Here is a 17981-nt window from a genome sequence, read left to right on the forward strand (position 1 = left end):
TCTGAAGCCAAGAGGAGGGTGATCAACTGATTGCAAATCATCAATATCAGATAGATGTGGGGATTCAGAATTTTCCTGAAAGAGTTTACACGTAGACTTCAGTTGATGGTAGCCACAAGAAACTAGAGGGCGGAAACAGAATCCAGATCTGCCATGCAATGCTCCTGTTGTTCAGAAGACATACCTAGTTTGACAGGAAACTCTCTTTTTAAGGCTCAAGTTTTAAGAAAGTCCCATCAAATTGAGATTATTGGGAGTTATGCCTATGTGCTGAGTTGCAAGGTGCCAGTGAATCTTACTGTTTATTAATTTACACCAAGTTCTTAATTTATAACTTCTAAAGCAGTATTCTCTTGCTCTTCCTTAACATGTTACACTTCATATTTTCAGATTGATGAAATTGCTAATATTAATGACATGGATGAATACATTGAATTACTGTATGAAGATATTGCAGATAAAGTTCGAGGATCTGCTCTAATTCTTCAGCTTGCGAGAAACCCAGACAATTTAGAGGAACTGCTACTAAACGGTAATTTGTTTTTCTACCTAGAGTACGTAATGGTGCTGCATACACATGGTCAGATTTTTCTTCAGATCTGAACGATAACTATTTTAAAAATCGTTCAATCGTTCATATCTGAAAGAAAAATCTGACGTGTGCAACAATAAACGATGCACGTTCCTGTTTGTCAGATAACGATATCTGACATCTGATGTGTTTTGCAGTCAGTTTTGTACGATTTCCATTAATTTTAATAAAGGCTGAAATCGTTCAATCGTTTGCAAATCGCTTGCAGATCGTTTGCAAATCGTTCAGTCGTCCAATCGTTCAGTCATTCAGTCGTTCATCTGAGATATCTGACCGTGTGTATGCACCTTAATTTTGCTAATTATATTGGGAGTTCTATACCTAGTTATGGGGTCTTTGTAAAGTGACTAGACAGATATGACTTTGAAATTAATCAGAACTAAAGAAATATAACGGTATTATGATTATTATTTTTTTTATAAACTTATTTTGTGCAAGAGCAAGTAAAACGTCAATAGAATATAGAAAAATTAATGAACAATTTTATTATAGACCTAAACTGTAATGGGTATAGGGTGATATGAAATTGGTCAATAGTCAAAAAGGTCTAAGGTAACACTTCAAATCGCAAAATGTAAAAGAATCGTGAAAACGGAAAGGGGAAGGTAGGTGGCGAAGTGGTGGGAAGAGAAAATAGGAAATGGGGGGTAGGGCATGAAGAGGCCTAATGCAGGTCCACATTATAGACTATGACAAAATAGGTAAAAAATTAAAACAAAACGACAATGGCAAGGAGAAGTCCTGATAACATTAAAGCAGGTGTACCAAAGAACCCAAGGGAAGAGCTCCATAGAGTGTACAGGTTTTTATACAGTCAGGTGCATAAATATTGGGACATTGACAGAATTTTCATATTTTGGCCTCTATTCACCACCACAATGCCTTTGAAATGAAACAAACAAGATGTGCTTTAACTGCAGACTTTCAGATTTAATTTGAGGGTAATTACATCCAAATCAGGTGAACGGTGTAGGAATTACAACGGTTTCTATATGTGCCTCACACTTTTTAAGGGGTCAAAAGTAATGGGACAAACTAAACAACCCTAAATCTATCTTTCACTTTTTAATACTTTGTTGCAAATCCTTTGCAGGCAATTACAGCCTGAAGTCTGGAACGCATAGACATCACCAGATGCTGGGTTTCATCCCTGGTGATGCTCTGCCAGGCCTCTACTGCAAATGTCTTCAGTTCCTGCTTGTTCTTGGGGCATTTTCCCTTCAGTTTTGTCTTCATCAAGTAAAATGCATGCTCAATCGGATTCAGGTCAGGGGATTGACATGGCCATTGCATAACATCCCACCTTTTAGCCTTAAAAAACTCTCTGTTTGCTTTTGCAGTATGCTTCGGGTCATTGTCCATCTGCACTGTGAAGAGCCGTCCAATGAGTTCTGAAGCATTTGACTGAATATGAGCATATAATATTGCGCAAAACACTTCAGAATTCATTCTGCTACTTTTACCAGTAGTCACATCATCAATACATACAAGGGAACCAGTTCCATTGGCAGCCATACATGTCCACGCCATGACACTACCACCACCATGCTTCACTGATGAGGTGGTATGTTTTGGATCATGAGCAGTTCCTTTCCTTCTCCATACTCTTCTCTTCCCATCACTCTGGTACAAGTTAATCTTTGTCTCATCTGTCCATAGGATGTTGTTCCAGAACTGTAATGGCTTTTTTTAGATGTTGTTTGGCAAACTCTAATCTGGTCTTCCTGTTTTTGTGGCTCACCAATGGTTTACATCTTATGGTGAACCCTCTATATTCACTCTTGTGAAGTCTTCTCTTGATTGTTGACTTTGACACATATACACCTACCTCCTGGAGAGTGTTCTTGATGTGGCCAACTGTTGTGAAGGGGTTTTTCTTCACCCGGGAAATAATTCTGTCATCCACCACAGTTGTTTTCCGTGGTCTTCCAGGTCTGTTGGTGTTGCTGAGCTCTCCGGTGCCTTCTTTCTTTTTAAGAATGTTCCAAGCAGTTGATTTGGCCACACCTAATGTTTTTGCTATCTCTCTGATGGGTTTGTTTTGATTTTTCAGCCTAATGATGGCTTGCTTCACTGATAGTGATAGCTCTTTGGATCTCATATTGAGAGTCGACAGCAACTGATTCCAAATGCAAATGTCACACCTAGAATCAACTCCAGACCTTTTACCTGCTTAATTGATAATGAAATAACGAGGAATAGCCCACACCTGTCCATGAAATAGCTTTTGAGTTGATAGTCCCATTACTTTTGGCCCCTTAAAAAGTGGGAGGCACATATAGAAACCATTGTAATTCCTACACCGTTCACCTGATTTGGATGTAATTACCCTCAAATTAAATCTGAAAGTCTGCAGTTAAAGCACATCTTGTTTGTTTCATTTCAAAGTCATTGTGGTGGTGAATAGAGGCCAAAATATGATAATTCTGTCAATGTCCCAATGTTTATGCACCTGACTGTGTGTATGTATATATATATATATATGTGTATATATATATATATATAAATGTGTGTATATATATATATATGTATATAAATGTGTGTATATATATATATATATATATGTATATATATATATATATATATATATATATATATATATATATATATATATATATATATATATATATAAACCAGTCACACAAAACCATGAGAAATGTATGGGCGCTATTGTGTTAATAAGCAAATATTTTCTCCATGGATGCCAGGTGCTAAATTGTATTAATTAGTTGCTGATGAGAAGGAGGGTTCCGTTCGTTTTTTTTTACCGAATCTTATTGGCTATCCAATACTCGTGACAGCTGATACCCAATAAGATTCGGAAAAAAAAAACCGAACAGAACCGAGTAGAACCGAGCCTGCACATCCCTAGTTAATACACTTCCATTGTCTAGCAAACACACACAGTGCCGCATTCAAAATATGTATAGAGAGCTTATCAGCATGTTTATTGAGGCTTTCTAATGCCAAGGAGAAAATAAAACCAGTGTGACTTATTCGGTATTATGATTTGTTTTAGCCAATATACAAGCTGTATGAACTTTGCATTCATATAGAAGTGTAGTTAGTTGATCTTCTCTCATCAGTTTGATATAACCTCCATCCCCTACAGTTCCATCACCACATCATGACACTGCTATTGTCACATCCAGCCCTGTCCTCATAACATAATTACAGGAGTTCAAAGTTCAGTAGGCCTGATTCAGAGTTGTACACTTGTGCACAGCAGCTATGTCTCTGGATGCAGCTCCTGTGCAATTATACGCTAATGTATGCAGAAGCAGGCAGTGTCACTCATCCCCACCCCCAAGCGGCATGTTGTGCCTTGGGGGCCTGTTCTGCACATACGCAGTCCCCTCACCATCAGAGATGGTTTAAGTACATCTCTGAATCAGGTCCACTGCCTCCATCAAAATCATTGTGCTGCTGTAAAAAATCTGATCTATTTGGCTATATGTTGATTTAGCCCTTCGCAAACTAGGGTCACACTGGCAATTGAGATACAGATTAATAATAAAAATGACCCATGTCAAAAGCATAAAGACATTTTAAAGGTAGACAAAATATTATTAGTGTCTATGAGGTTAATAGATAGAGCCTGTAAACGTTAAGCTCCCTCAAGCCATTAGGAGAAAAGTGGGGCAGTCTCCTTAAACCCTGGTAAGAGGAATATCAAGTATTGGCAATGCTTGGGTTTAGGATTAAGGAACTTTAAATTCCTAAACTCTGAAGTTTGTCCCCAGGCTAAAGAGACCAAGAAGAAAAGATGATAAGCAGAAATAGAGATGTTACTGGGACCTCTGTCCAAAGTACTTGCCACCTTACAGTCCTTAATTCGAACACCAGTCAAATGTGCAGTGATCATGACAGAGCCCAAATATTTGGGCTGTATTATTGGATAATGCAGCTTCAAGGCTCCTATAAGGTAAAGGCAGGACAACAGTGGCCTAGACTTGAATGGAACCCCCAGCTCTGTGCTTTCAAGAAGTATGCTACAGAAGGAAAACAATGTTTGGCAATAAAATGAGATGCAGAAGCTCTTTTATACTATATCTGGGGTAGGGACTCCCTGGTTTTTGTTGTTACACCCATATTGCTTGCAGTTGAACATAGACCAAGTTTGTTAGATAAGAACACAGCTGTCCCTGTTAAAAAAAAATGTGCTCTTTCAGTAGAGTCTGCATCATCAGACTTAATTCCGCTATCCGGAGGTAAAAGTGTCAAAGTGAATAACATTCCACTAGCCGGCTCTGGGGTATAGCTATGATGAGTCCCTTACTCACAGTCAAAACAATGCACCTGTGGTTATTAGTTTTATGTAGGGCGGTCAAACTCTGAGAGATAAAGATATTGGTTTGACATCTGTCAATCTGTTTAGTGCTGGCTAGGAGCTAAAAAGGTATGCTAAAAGGCACACTATCATCAATAATTGCTTTCCTACAATTTGCATGACCATTTTGAATTCAGCATTAATTTATGTATTCCTTAGATATTTTACTTGTAAAAGCAAATTGTTAAACAAATTTGTCCTATAAAACATGAACTAATGCCACATAGTTGTGCACACACATACAGTGCAAATGAAATAGATAAAAACTGACAAATTGATGTAAAAGTCCCACTACTTCATACAAATGGATGTCCAGCTTTTGATTGGTAGATTCATTGAATAATGGACACATGAGCCATAAAAGCAAATTAAATGTTAAATCATGTCACTTGGTTAAGTTGGTAGTATTAAAGAGTACTATATAATTAATGCCATTTTTATAATTACAAAAGAAGTACATTAGGTACAGATGTGTCCTGATACACTTTTTCTCTAAACATGCTAAATAACCCTGTTTGGGGCACCACCAACTTCGTGACTTAGCCACGACAAGCACATAAAAATCCTTAAAATTTGTGTCTTATACTTTCCACTAAAGTGACAAAACAACATTGCAGATCTGTGTTAAAAAAGTTCCGTTACGAACAACCATGGCATTTCCTCCTGCCACATTTCCCTACGCGTTATCTGCGACTTTACACACATTTTATACCAATTCCTTGGCGACAAAAGTAGTAAAAGCAGCTTTGTATGTGGTTATGATGTGACTTAGACGCAATATTTTTTAAAAAGTATGCTTCACTACCCATGAGTGGGCGTCTAGGTCACACCAAGTGTCTTGTGCAGGTTTGTAGGACACATCTGTATACTAGACATTTTAAAAACAAGTTTGCATAGGCTTCATTTATTATCATAATTAAGTTAAACAAAGTAATTATGCTATGTTATTTATTTAAGACTGCAAATGGCTGTTCTGTACCATCTTGATGATAAATGGTAATTATATATGATTCATTAATCACCTCAAAGAGCAGTAAGAACATTAATAAATTATCCCTACTGAGAAATTAATGTTTGCGAAGCCAGGAAACTGCATCAGGAAAATGGGGGGGACGTGCCCCCGTTTACGGGAATGCCTGCCGTCCCCGCCCCACCCCATAAATGCCTCTGCTCGTCAATCAGGCCTAGAAGGTGCTGCTTGCGATCACGCAGTACCCGTTTGCACAGTCGGGAATCTGCATGTGTTTATGTATTTATGTATTTCACTCTGGTTTAAGATTTCCTGAAGGACCACATCTGATCTTTTCAATAATTTTCCAGGTCTCTAGGAAACATGTTCACTAGATCCTTCTACAACCTTTCTAATCTGCAGTTGATCTGTTAATTTTTTTCTTTCAAATTCACACTTTCCCTAAATTTAGAATGTGAGCATTGGATGCCTCTATGTCCTTGGTGATTTGGGTTCCTCTTTGTATAAGTTCATGGTTATAATGTGTACGCTCTTAACAAATATTCAGTTTTTTAGGGATGATGGGTATATTACTATTTAGTAAGATCTAATCTTGTGAAAATAATTTAGACCATGGCCTGGCGATAAATGTTGAAATTAATCGCACGTCTACAGATGACAGACACTTCACATGAACAGTTTGTACTGCCATCTCTCTAATGTTACCGTGTAGTTTCTGTGCCAGTAAATGCATTGTTTTTTATGCCTGACTCATTGATGAGTGCTGTCAAAGATTCTCTTTTTCTCTTTTAGAAACTGCCCTTGGAGCACTCGCTAGAGTATTAAGGGAAGACTGGAAGCAAAGTGTAGAATTAGCTACTAATATAATTTATATCTTCTTCTGTTTCTCCAGGTAGGTTTTTAATGGAATGTACTTTGCTTGTTTACATGTTAAAAAAATAATAACTGAAAATTCACATTCTATGATGTTTCAGAGATTCTTAAAGGCAGGAGGGGTGTGTGCCCGGTGTTGCCACCCAAAATGTAAGATGATTGGTCGAAACTGTCGCTGCCCCTGTGGCACATTTCTCATGTTTTGGGGGGCCTGAAACAACACCCTGCAGCCTTGAGAGGTGCTCAGAAGCATGTCCTTAGGACAAGTTTGGCGCCCTGCTACCTCATGCTCCTGACCCCTCCTCTTCATTACATCATGACTGCAGAGGGTGGAGAGGGTCCTGCTACTGCCCTTATTAAAGGGCAGATATTACCAGGTCATTTAGTGTTGATGTTTTATTTCACTAAATAGTGACCTGTTCTCTGTTATAAATTAAAAAGGTTCTCCTGGGAGAGGGAATTTATTTGAGTTGGGTATTCTGCTACAGATGTGTACTCGTACACAGAGCGTCTACATCAGGGGTGGGGAACCTTTTTTCTGCCGAGGGCCATTTTGATATATATAACATTATTTGCGGGCCCGGTGCAGGCCATGCCCCTCCATGTGATGTCACACATGGGGCGGGGCCACAATTGCCAGTGATTACAGCAATGCCCGGATCATCCTGAGGATGCTCTGGGGAGCTGTAAGAGCAGCGGTGTGACCGGTTGAAGCATCCTAAGGACACTCCAAGCGGCACAGCTGCATAGATTCTGGCTGCAGGGTGCCATTCTAGGCACCCTGATAGCCAGATGAGGCTAGCAGAAAAAGGCTCTGCGGGCCAGAACTAATGATTCCGGGGGCCTGAGGTTCCCCATCCCTGTTCTTCGTACCAAACGGCGCAAGACGCTTAGCACGACTGAGCATCTCCAAGAGGTGTATCATACTTTTTTTTTTTACATTTTGCATCTTAGTGTTCACTCTAGGTCCGGCGGCATGCAGGGCCCTGGACCTAGAGCAAGAGCACTTCTGCGCGAGCCGAAGAGGGGGCGTGGTCAATGAAAAGGGGGTGTGTCTTTATGACACGTCCCCTTTTCGTCACTCTTGGGGGCATGCCCGACACTTACGGACATGCGGGTCAGCCCCCACGCGCCGCAGTCCCGGTGGATGCCGGGCGCATGCCATCTATTCACCGTCGGTGACCACTGCACCGTCGCATTCCCCACCCGCAGTACACTGCGGGTGGAAGACAGAACCCGCAGGGTTTTCAGCCTAGCGGGAACGCTACATCTTATTAGCATTGCAGACTCAGCGAACACCATTCAAAGTGTACTAGAAACACTGGGCTGTGACTTGAACCGCACAGGAATTAATTTTAAATACTGTATGTACAAGGTCGCAGATGAAGCACCATGAAACCTGGCGTGAGAAAGTATAATGCGCTAAATAAAATGAGTTTGAACGCCGATGTTTAGAAATCTATTGTGAGAAAAAGAACTGGCATTATTGTTGCTGTTTTTGCAACTAAAACAAATCTAATGCATCTCTCGTTCTTCATTAACTCTTGAATTAGTAATTTCTTAACACAGATGGCTAAATGTAATAGCCTCCAAACTTCCGACGCTGAAGGGATTTATACGAGTCTGCCCGTATTTTTAAAGGGACAATCATTTTAAAGGCTAAAACAGTATGGTTTAGTCTTTAAAATTATTGTCAGTTTAAAATACGGGGAGATTCTCATACTGTAAATCCTTCGGAGGTTATTACATTTAGCCCAGGGATTGATTCAGGAGTTTAAACCCTGTGACATGCCAGTGACGTCAGTTTTGTGACCATTTTCCTAGAAGTGTTTGGTAGTGGTTGAAAAAGTTGGATATAAATATGGAGTGCATTAATGAGATAATAATAATTTGTCATATTTATAATAGAACATTTTGATTTATGTCATTGAGAAATATGTCGCATATAATTAATCACTATGAAAGCCTATATTATATTAAGACAAACTATGAGCAGTATGTGCACAAAATGTTTTTCAGTTTTTGATGAATCATTAGTATATGACTATCTAATAAAAATATAATATATGACTGGGATGCTGTGTGCTTCTAATGAAAAAAGGAAGGAAATACTCCATTATACTTTACTTGATATCAAAACTACACTGGAAAATTAGAATAAAACTTAAAAGAGCATTTTATTTTGTTTCTTTCTAAAGAAGTAGAAATGAATAAATATTTCAGTATACGAAGAAATAGTTGGTGTGTCGCTCATAGCCTAGAGTAAGAATCAATGTTATCCAATAATAACTGTAATAATTGGTTACACATGGTATAGTCAGTAAATGCCAAAAATGGTTTGAAAGCAAGGATAGACAGCTGAAGGCATGGGTCACTCAGAAAGCAGTGATAAACTAATGGAGTAGCATTGTGTGGGGAAGTATAGTCGGATGTTACGCCTCAAAATGGAGGACCGTATCAGTAAGTTATAGCAAGATGCCAGTTGTATAGTGGCCCTAAGAATATTCTTGGTTTAAATCGAAAGGGTCCAAATATATAGGAGCCAAACTGAGAAGAATCTATCTGCTCTATGGAGTTGTCAGGGCATGCGCAGGACGCGTTCTGGGCATGTGCAGAACAGGCATGATCTGACGCAGAGCAGCAGCATACAGTCAGTGATTGACAGTCTGCTGCCATTTGAGGGCAGGGTGGGGGGCGGCGACGGCCTCCGTTTTCCAAAATGGAGGCGTGTTGCTGCCATTGGGGGGGAGGGAAGAGGACAGGATCTCCGTTGACAGACCGATGTTTCCTGGCCTCTTTTGGACATCCGCGATGTCCCTCCTGCGTGACCCCATGGTCATTCCGCCCACTAAGGATCATGCAGATGTTCCAATGCTACTTCCATGGATCATTAATGCATGCAAGAGGCATGGCGCCTCCTGCTGCATTAACATAATTGCCAGGACAGAATTGCAAAGCTGCTTGCTTCTGTCCACTACTGAATCAGGCCCCATGTTCCTTATCTATGGTCCATGGTGAACAAGTGAGTAAATCGAGGCAGCACGAGGGCAAGGCTAGTGATAATAGTGGCAATCCACTGTGAGAGCATGGTTTTTTAGCGGCTGCGGCCACCCTTGGCAGCAGTACCCTGTTCCCATGGGTCAGTTCGGTAGGAGGATCAGATAATACCGGTCAATTGGTCAACAATAAAAAGGTCAACATTCAGAAGGTCGACACATTTTGTATTTAGGTCTACAGGGTTAAATGGTCGACAAATTCAAAATGTCGACATTTGGCATATCAACACTAAAATGTAGACACAAGGTTTTATCATAAAGTGAAGGTTATGATAAAAAGCTATGACATTTTAGTGTCAACATGTTAAATGTTAACATGTGTTGACCATTCAACCCTGTCGACCTAAATGTCTACAGAATGATGGTCGACCTCGTTGATCTTTTCACTAGCAAAATTTAGAACCTTCCGAATGTCTACTTTTTTTTACTGTCTACCTTTTATACCAATCCCGGATCAGAGGAGTAGAATTTCTGCAACATCCATATATTAGTTATTATAAAAGGTCTCTTTTGATATAAGGTTCCAAAATCTCTATATATTTGGACATGACCACAAGCAATGTAAATGGTCAGCGTCCATGTTTGCACAAGCAAATGTGAATGAGGCACCAATGAGAATCTTAAGTGTTAAGTAAGAACAATGTAAAATTAATGGTGTAGGAAGCAGAGAATTTAATTGTACACATGATTTATACCAACGTTTAATAACCCAAGTAGTATAACCATTTTGATAACGAGGGTAGCCTAATAGGAGGAGAAATAAATAAAGCAAAGCCGATACACAGGGTTGAGAATGGAGTAAACGCCAAGCTTAACATGTCAAACGAATCAGCCAATTGTCTCGGAGAGGGAAAGCTAGTCGGGTTCATGTGTAGTAAACTCACCAGGATAACATCCTGACTAAAGGCCTGTCCGAGAGCAGCCCTGGTATAGGCATCTTTGCCCTCTATCCAATCGATAGCATTTCTGTAGTTTGCCGCTACGGCATAATCTTTGAAACATGGAATATTAAGGGATGAATTCAATCAGACGCAATATCATAGTTACAAGTGAAATGGGACTCTTTACGGGCGACGCAAATGTTAAGCTATTAAATTAGCGCTTAAGTTAACGTGCGTTAATTCTCCATGGGATTTAACTTGACTTTCTTTTCGCAAATCCCTGAACAGGTGAAAAGTTGGGGAAAATTAAAGTACAAATGTGGGGACTTGGGGCCTGATTCAGAGCCGGACGCTCTGACCAGAGCGCTCGCTCTGAATCAGGGCCCTCCTACCTCTTATTGGAGCGGCTTCCTGGCCGCTCGTATAGCTGTGGGTGACTACCCACAGCTATAGCGAGCGGCCATGATGATGGTGACCATCGCGACCATCGGGCTTGCAACGAGACCCTGCGGTAGGGTCTCGTGGCTGCAAGCCCTGGAGTGCTTTTGGCTCTATCAGAGCCAAAATCACTCCCACTGATATCACTAGTGATGTCAGTGGGGCCGGACCCAGATGGTAGGCGTTCCCATGGGAACGCCTGCGTCTGACAGCCACGCCCCCGGCACGCCCACCAAAGGGGGCGTGCTGTCAGTCACCATCGACAGCACGCCCCCTTTGGTGCGAGACCCGGAGCGACAGCTCCCTCCGTTGTGTGCATGTGCATTAGGGCACCATAGACCCGCTTGCGAGCGTCCTGCGCTTGCGAGCGAGTCATTAGGCCCTTGGTTCAGAACCACAAGAACACGTTCCCTAATGCTTTATTAGGCACTTACAAGTTTTTAATTAGCTTCATTTGGCCAATAATATCTCACTTTTGGGGTGAAATTCTGCACAATTCTAAATAATGGGTTACTATATGTTGGACAGGTGTAAGAGGGTGCTATATGAATGGGATAGGTGTTTTTAAGCTTGCAAGTGGGTGTTACAGGTGTTTTTTTGAACACATTGTTAAAAGTGGCTTAAAATTACACAAATATCCGCCTACAGACATTTTATGCCCCCCAGATTTATCTAGAGCACTTATTTTGCATAAAAACATTTGCTTTCTATAATTTTTTCACATTTTAAGAACCCCAAATACTTTTACTTTGGCCACTAACAGACTTCTATACTGTTATCCAATATTAGTTTGCAATATTTTGAGTACAGGCTGATTTTCCCCATTTTCGCCCACACTTAATTACCAGCAAGAATTTCTGTGCAAACGCTGCAATAAGCCTTACACCCGTTAAGTGAAATTACTGGGCGATATGCGCATTAATTTAACACGCGTTAACAACATTTTCTATCTTGGCTAATTAAATTTGCCCCTAAATCCTCCCAAGGGCAAAGGCTGCTGCTTTACTTTTATTCTTAATAAAGAAAAATGTTAATTGTAAGGTTTGGTTGACCTATAAGACATAGCGGCGCAATATGTAGATGTGCTTACTTGCATCAGTTACCACTAGCCACACCAAACTTACTGTACATGCACTCCTAGATACACTATATGCGGAGTGTGAAGTACAAGTAGTGTAAGAGAGTATTTGACTGAGCCAGGTCTTTGAATCTCTACATTTTTTCCCCTGCAGTTTCTCTCAGTTTCATGGGCTAATTACTCACTATAAGATTGGAGCACTTTGCATGAACATCATCGACCATGAATTGAAACGACATGAACTCTGGCAAGAAGAATTAGCCAAAAAGAAGAAAGCAGATATCCTTTAAAAATGATGGGTGTATTTTAAAACATAATAAAATAATAACATGCAATTAGAGCACTACAAAATGCACATTTCTGCATATATAATGTGTTCATATATGTGTGTATATATATATATATATATAATATAGGGATGTGACCACACTCACGTTTTATGGTGTTTTAACGCTGGGGTGACCAACCCAAAAAATGACCACTGTTGGTCATATCCACAAAATAGAAAAAATTGGGGTGCACTCACCAGTCTTCTTAAATGGTACTCTTTATTCAAATATGTATTGCGGGATCAACGTTTCGGTGCTTCATTTGGACCTTTGACAGAGGTCACAATGTAGGTCCGAAACGTTGATCCCGCAATTGCTGTATTTTTACATATTTGAAGAAAGAATACCATTTAAGAAGACTGGTGAGTGCACTCCAATATTTTATGTATATTATATATATATATAATATATATATGTATGTATGTGTGTGTATATATATATATATATATATATATATATAAACAGAGAGATAGACTTTCTAATGGAATCAGTATCATTTCCTTTCATTAGTTATAAGGCACAATGATCCCTATGGCTAAATGCATATTTTGAAAAGTATCAGTGTGTTTTCATCAACAAGTCGATCTTAGTAACTGTTTTGGGGCTCATATTTACTTGGATGTAAGTCAGTATTATGGCGCGCCTCTCAGAGGTAGCAGTACACGTCCACTTTAATGCGCACTCATAGGTGTTGCTTTCACAATCTCCCTGAAATACTTTTTCAAAAGTAGGCAAGTATGGTCTGCTGCATACTATTCATCTCATCCAAATTCACGGATCTAGACACATTACCCCCCCTGTAACTTGCTTCCACTTTGGGCACTCTATACCCATTTATTCATTTGGGACTCCCTTTGGACCATCCTAATTGGACCTTGTTTACAGCTATCAATCAAAGCGGCACATTTATAGTATACTTTAGAGGCTGAGTACACATAGACACACAGGTACTCTGTTTCTCTCCCAGTGACTGCAGCCACATGTGGCTTTGAAATATTGTGTTTATCATTCTGACATGCTAATAAGTTATTAATTAATGTGCTTGCTTTCTACTATTGAACAGGTTACTAGACTACATAGGATGTTTTATATTGTATTAACTTCTGATATCAATATTGGTAATGTAATGTGTAAAAAAAATCTTAATTGTATTATTGAGGTTTTTTTTTCAAAAATATATACATTTACAAAACCATGCTGATCAATTTTATTGCCTGTATTAGGGATGCTTTCTTTACACATGCAGCATATATGCCTGCTGCATATATACCATGCATGAAACTGCTCTGAAATATCGCTGCAATACGATTTTGTGACCTACCGCTTCTGTGTCCAAGCATTACATACCTGCGTTCCTCTGACCCACCTGCTTATTTATCAAATTGTTTTATCCTTAATAACTGAAGGTGGTAAAATGTTGAAGGAGTGGTTGTTCATCCATGTGTCTACCAGTTTGAATAAATAAATTGAATAGAGAAAATTGTATTGCTTTCCCTGCAAGCTTATTCCTCATAAACAAAGCGCAATCATTGAAGTTTAACCAGTAATTCTCTCATTTACATCATTAAATGATCAGACTGGCAAAGCAACTATTCTGCTTCTACACTTTGTGCCGTAACGGGCAGAAAATGTACCTGATTTGCATCCATTTTTATTTTATTTTTTTGCAAAATTTAATATGCACTTAGAAAGCTGAACCTGCACGCCATCTTGCCATAGAACAGCTGAAGCTTTTATTTACTGGTCTTGGTTTGATAACCTTAAGTGACAAACCATTATTTGTTGTTATAATAACGTTTTTGCTACGGTAGTTAGCATTAGTTTTAACTTTTTAATATGTTTTTAAAATGTGTTTTATAAACGTGAACATCTAATTAAAAAATTAATTAGCATTGATTAGTTTTCTCATGTCTTATATTGATGTATATATTATGAACAGAGCAACCAAATATTCCTTAACTAAGATGAATACTTGATGATGAGCCAGAAACACCATTGTTGAAAAAAGATTATGAAAAAACATATAAAAAATACCAGGGTCTTCTAGTCAAGCAGGAACAGCTGTTACGAGGTATGTATATAGTTTTGTATGATCTAACTAAAATCCTCATATATTAAAGATTATCTTAACACTAAAGCATGGAATATAACTGTAAAATGACCCAGAGTACTGTATATTTGAGGTTGAATCCCTATATTTTCTTATTCGACATCAACAATCTTTTTTGTAATGTTTTTATTGAGAAAGATCATACAAAATGATAGAATGAAGCAGTATACCATATGAGGTTATGGATCAAGCAATAAAATACCATGGTAACATACCAGTTGGAATGTAGAAAACATTGTCAAATGAGAATTTCGACAACAAGAGTGCCACGGCTCTGGCCGTAACAATGTAACAGTGGAGGAATACGAACTAATAACATAATCAAACATTGAGAAAATGGGAGGCTCTCTGGCCCGTAGGGTTTAGGCAAAAAAAAATAAAAACAACAACATCCAAGTTGGTATCTCAGTGTGGCTGAAGTGGGTCAATATGGGTGGGGGAAAAAGTGTAGCATTGGTAGAGGCGAAGACTGTTACATATGATTTAAACACTAGAAGTGTGGGGATCTTTGGATAACATCTCCAAATTGTACCAGGAGGTTAGGTACACAGCCCTTATAGTGAATTACTTCACATAGGGAGACATTGTATGGACATATGGGAGCCAAATGGAGATAAATTTATCACTCAAGACTCTACATCCAGGGAACATTCCATCCAGTCCATCTGTTACAGATATGTCAATCTAGGAAATAGCAAAGGTATTGGGATACTGTCACCGGAATTTTTATTTTATGGCAGTGACCACCGGATGCGATCGTCGGTGGGAGGAGGAGCGGAGATCCCGCAATGCCCATTCCATCTCTAACTCGAAACGGTTACCCAGTTCCCATGTTATATAAGTGTGAACAGCCAGCTAGAGCTCCTGCACAACAGCACAGGACCACAGGCAATGCAGAAGGTCCGCATCAGGGTGCGCACATTTAAAGCAATTTGAGTGCAGGTGCCCATCAGACATCTCAACTTGGGGGCATAATATGCCATGTGCAGTAATTTAAAATGCATTTCAGCATACCTGTAGGACTGTCCCACTGCTAAAGAAGCCATTTAAAAAACAAAAAACAATATCAAATTTGGGAGTACTTTAATGCACAGGCAGTGTGACTGCATACAGTCCTAAAAACTAAAAAGCACAACTCGGGGGAGGGGGGGGGTCTGTGCTTTTCACCCCTACTTTGACTGTCCTGGTGCTGATGATCCATTCCATCAGTGCCGCATATGTCAACAACGCCATATGTCATTGCCGATGCCCATGTCTTGCTCAGAACACGGACAAAATCTGGTGATCTGCAGTGTTGTGAAAGAGGGAACCACCTTGGCAGGTGCGTATATGGCTGTCCCCAGCGTAAACCATGAGCGAAAGGCATGCTACTACCACCTCTTTGTCCCAGTCTGCAATGCCCTGACCTATCCATTCCTTTATCTAAGAGAATCCTTCACAGCGCTGTGACTTTTTTATCCTCTTTAAAAACACATAATGTAAAATAAAAACATCATAAATGTTTTACTTTTATTCCTTTATTTTGATCTTTTTCTAATAACTTTTTACGTCAGGTATTTTTGGTGGATATTGGGGAAAAAAGTTGGCACATGAAAAAGGAATGTGTGCATCTATCTTTAGTCCCATTTAGATCATTTACTATTGTTTGCCATTTACGGCTTTAACTATGTGCTAAGTCAAAAAAGCACTCTTTACACTATTGCTACATTATGTAGCATATTCTTTTAATAGAGCTCACAGTTAAGAGCGACTGTTAATTAAGTCATAAATTTGATTGCTTAAGCTTAATGTCATGTGGAGAGGACTGGTTAAAGCTTGGTAAACTTTCTTAAAAATTAAAATAAATTATCAGATGTTTTTGGATAATAATAGAATGTTGACTATCACAGTTCATTTAATGGAAGCAATAAGCAAAATATGTAATTAGATTTTATTGCAAAATGAATGCTTAAAACAAAATTTATATATTCTAAATAATAATTGCTGAAGCTAATTGGAAACTTGTTGGTAGTGGTATACAGTATTCTCATTTAGTATATATTGTATATAAAAAAAATTGTGCAAATAATTATATAATAAGCCTATACATATATACACCATTTAATATGCACTTAATATAAGATCTGCTGTAACTTAACCTTGCTGTAAAAACCTAGCAACAATTAGGATATGATGCACAGTTATGAGATCTTTCATCCAGAAAATGTTTAATACCAGTACACAGGGGCTGGCTGGCAAGCTTAAGACCGGGGGGCAAGCCCACAGCACTGGCCCATGAGCAGCAGCCCGTACAAAGGTGGTTTAACATTTTGCCAACTACAATATTGTGGAAATTAAAAAAAAAATCCCTTACCACCAAAATTTATCAATAAAATATTGCTTGGGTGTATGTTTCGGTTTTATTTAAAAAAGAAAGAAAGAAAAACTGGATGATAAATTTTACAAAAAAATAAATAATAATTGAAAAAAATAAAATAAAAAAATGCTGTATCTGCCCATGTCGGGCACAGTGGAGTGATTTTTTAGCAGCTGCGCATGCGCGAGAACTTCAGAAAGCCAGTACGACAAATGTGTTACCCTGAGTGTATACACAATGATGCTGTTGCGATCAGGTCAGATGGTATTGAAAATGGAGCGGCAGAGTGATGGGCGTTCCTGGGTGGTGACCTGAAGTGAACGTGAAGAGTGTGTCTCATGGGCATGTTATGGGAGTGTTGTGGGGTCATCAGTGAAAGCTACTGTTTAGACAGAGAAACTGTGCCTAAGTAGTCAAAGTCGGAACGCAGCTACGGAGAAACTGTGCCTAACTAGTCAAAGTCGGAACGCAGCCACGCAGTGGCGTAACTATACATTTTGCTTGCTACCTGCCAAAAAAGTTTCTGGCCTCCCCATGGCATTTTGGTAAAACTAATACAGGGCAGTTTCAAGCAATTTGTCTCCCAGTGCGAACAGTTAAAAATGCATCCCCATCCCCCATAGACAGTTTACGTTATTTGTCATTTTTCGTCCTTATAGTAATGCCCCTTACACATTATGCCACACACCGTAATGCCCACTACACATTATGCCACATACAGTTATGCCCCTGACACCATTTTATGCTCTGTACAGTAAAGAGGGTAGACATTGCACAGGTATATACACACAATCAGTTGATGTGACGTAGATTAAATAATATAGCCGGAAATATATGGGATATCTAGTAATTATAACCTAATTACCACAATTGAAACAACATTAGCGTTCCTACTCGGCAGTGCCCCCGAGAGTCAGAAAGATCAAACATGAGAAAGTAGACTCTATAGTTTGGGGACACTCTAGAAA

At 39.2% G+C, this 17981-nt stretch overlaps 1 protein-coding gene across 2 annotated transcripts in view; it reads left to right on the forward strand.

The window, feature by feature from the left end:
- Positions 1-17981, forward strand: part of KIFAP3 (kinesin associated protein 3) — a 244430-nt gene that overhangs the window by 88517 nt on the left and 137932 nt on the right. For both annotated transcript variants that reach the window (XM_088460529.1, XM_088460530.1), the window contains exons 5-8: positions 391-532; positions 6685-6784; positions 12373-12497; positions 14520-14618. In XM_088460529.1, the coding sequence (XP_088316655.1) occupies positions 391-532; positions 6685-6784; positions 12373-12497; positions 14520-14618 (466 nt within the window). The remainder of the gene's footprint in view (positions 1-390; positions 533-6684; positions 6785-12372; positions 12498-14519; positions 14619-17981) is intronic.

Source organism: Taudactylus pleione, unplaced genomic scaffold (assembly GCF_031769625.1).
Source record: "Taudactylus pleione unplaced genomic scaffold, aTauple2 ptg000048l, whole genome shotgun sequence".
NCBI lineage: Eukaryota > Metazoa > Chordata > Amphibia > Anura > Myobatrachidae > Taudactylus > Taudactylus pleione.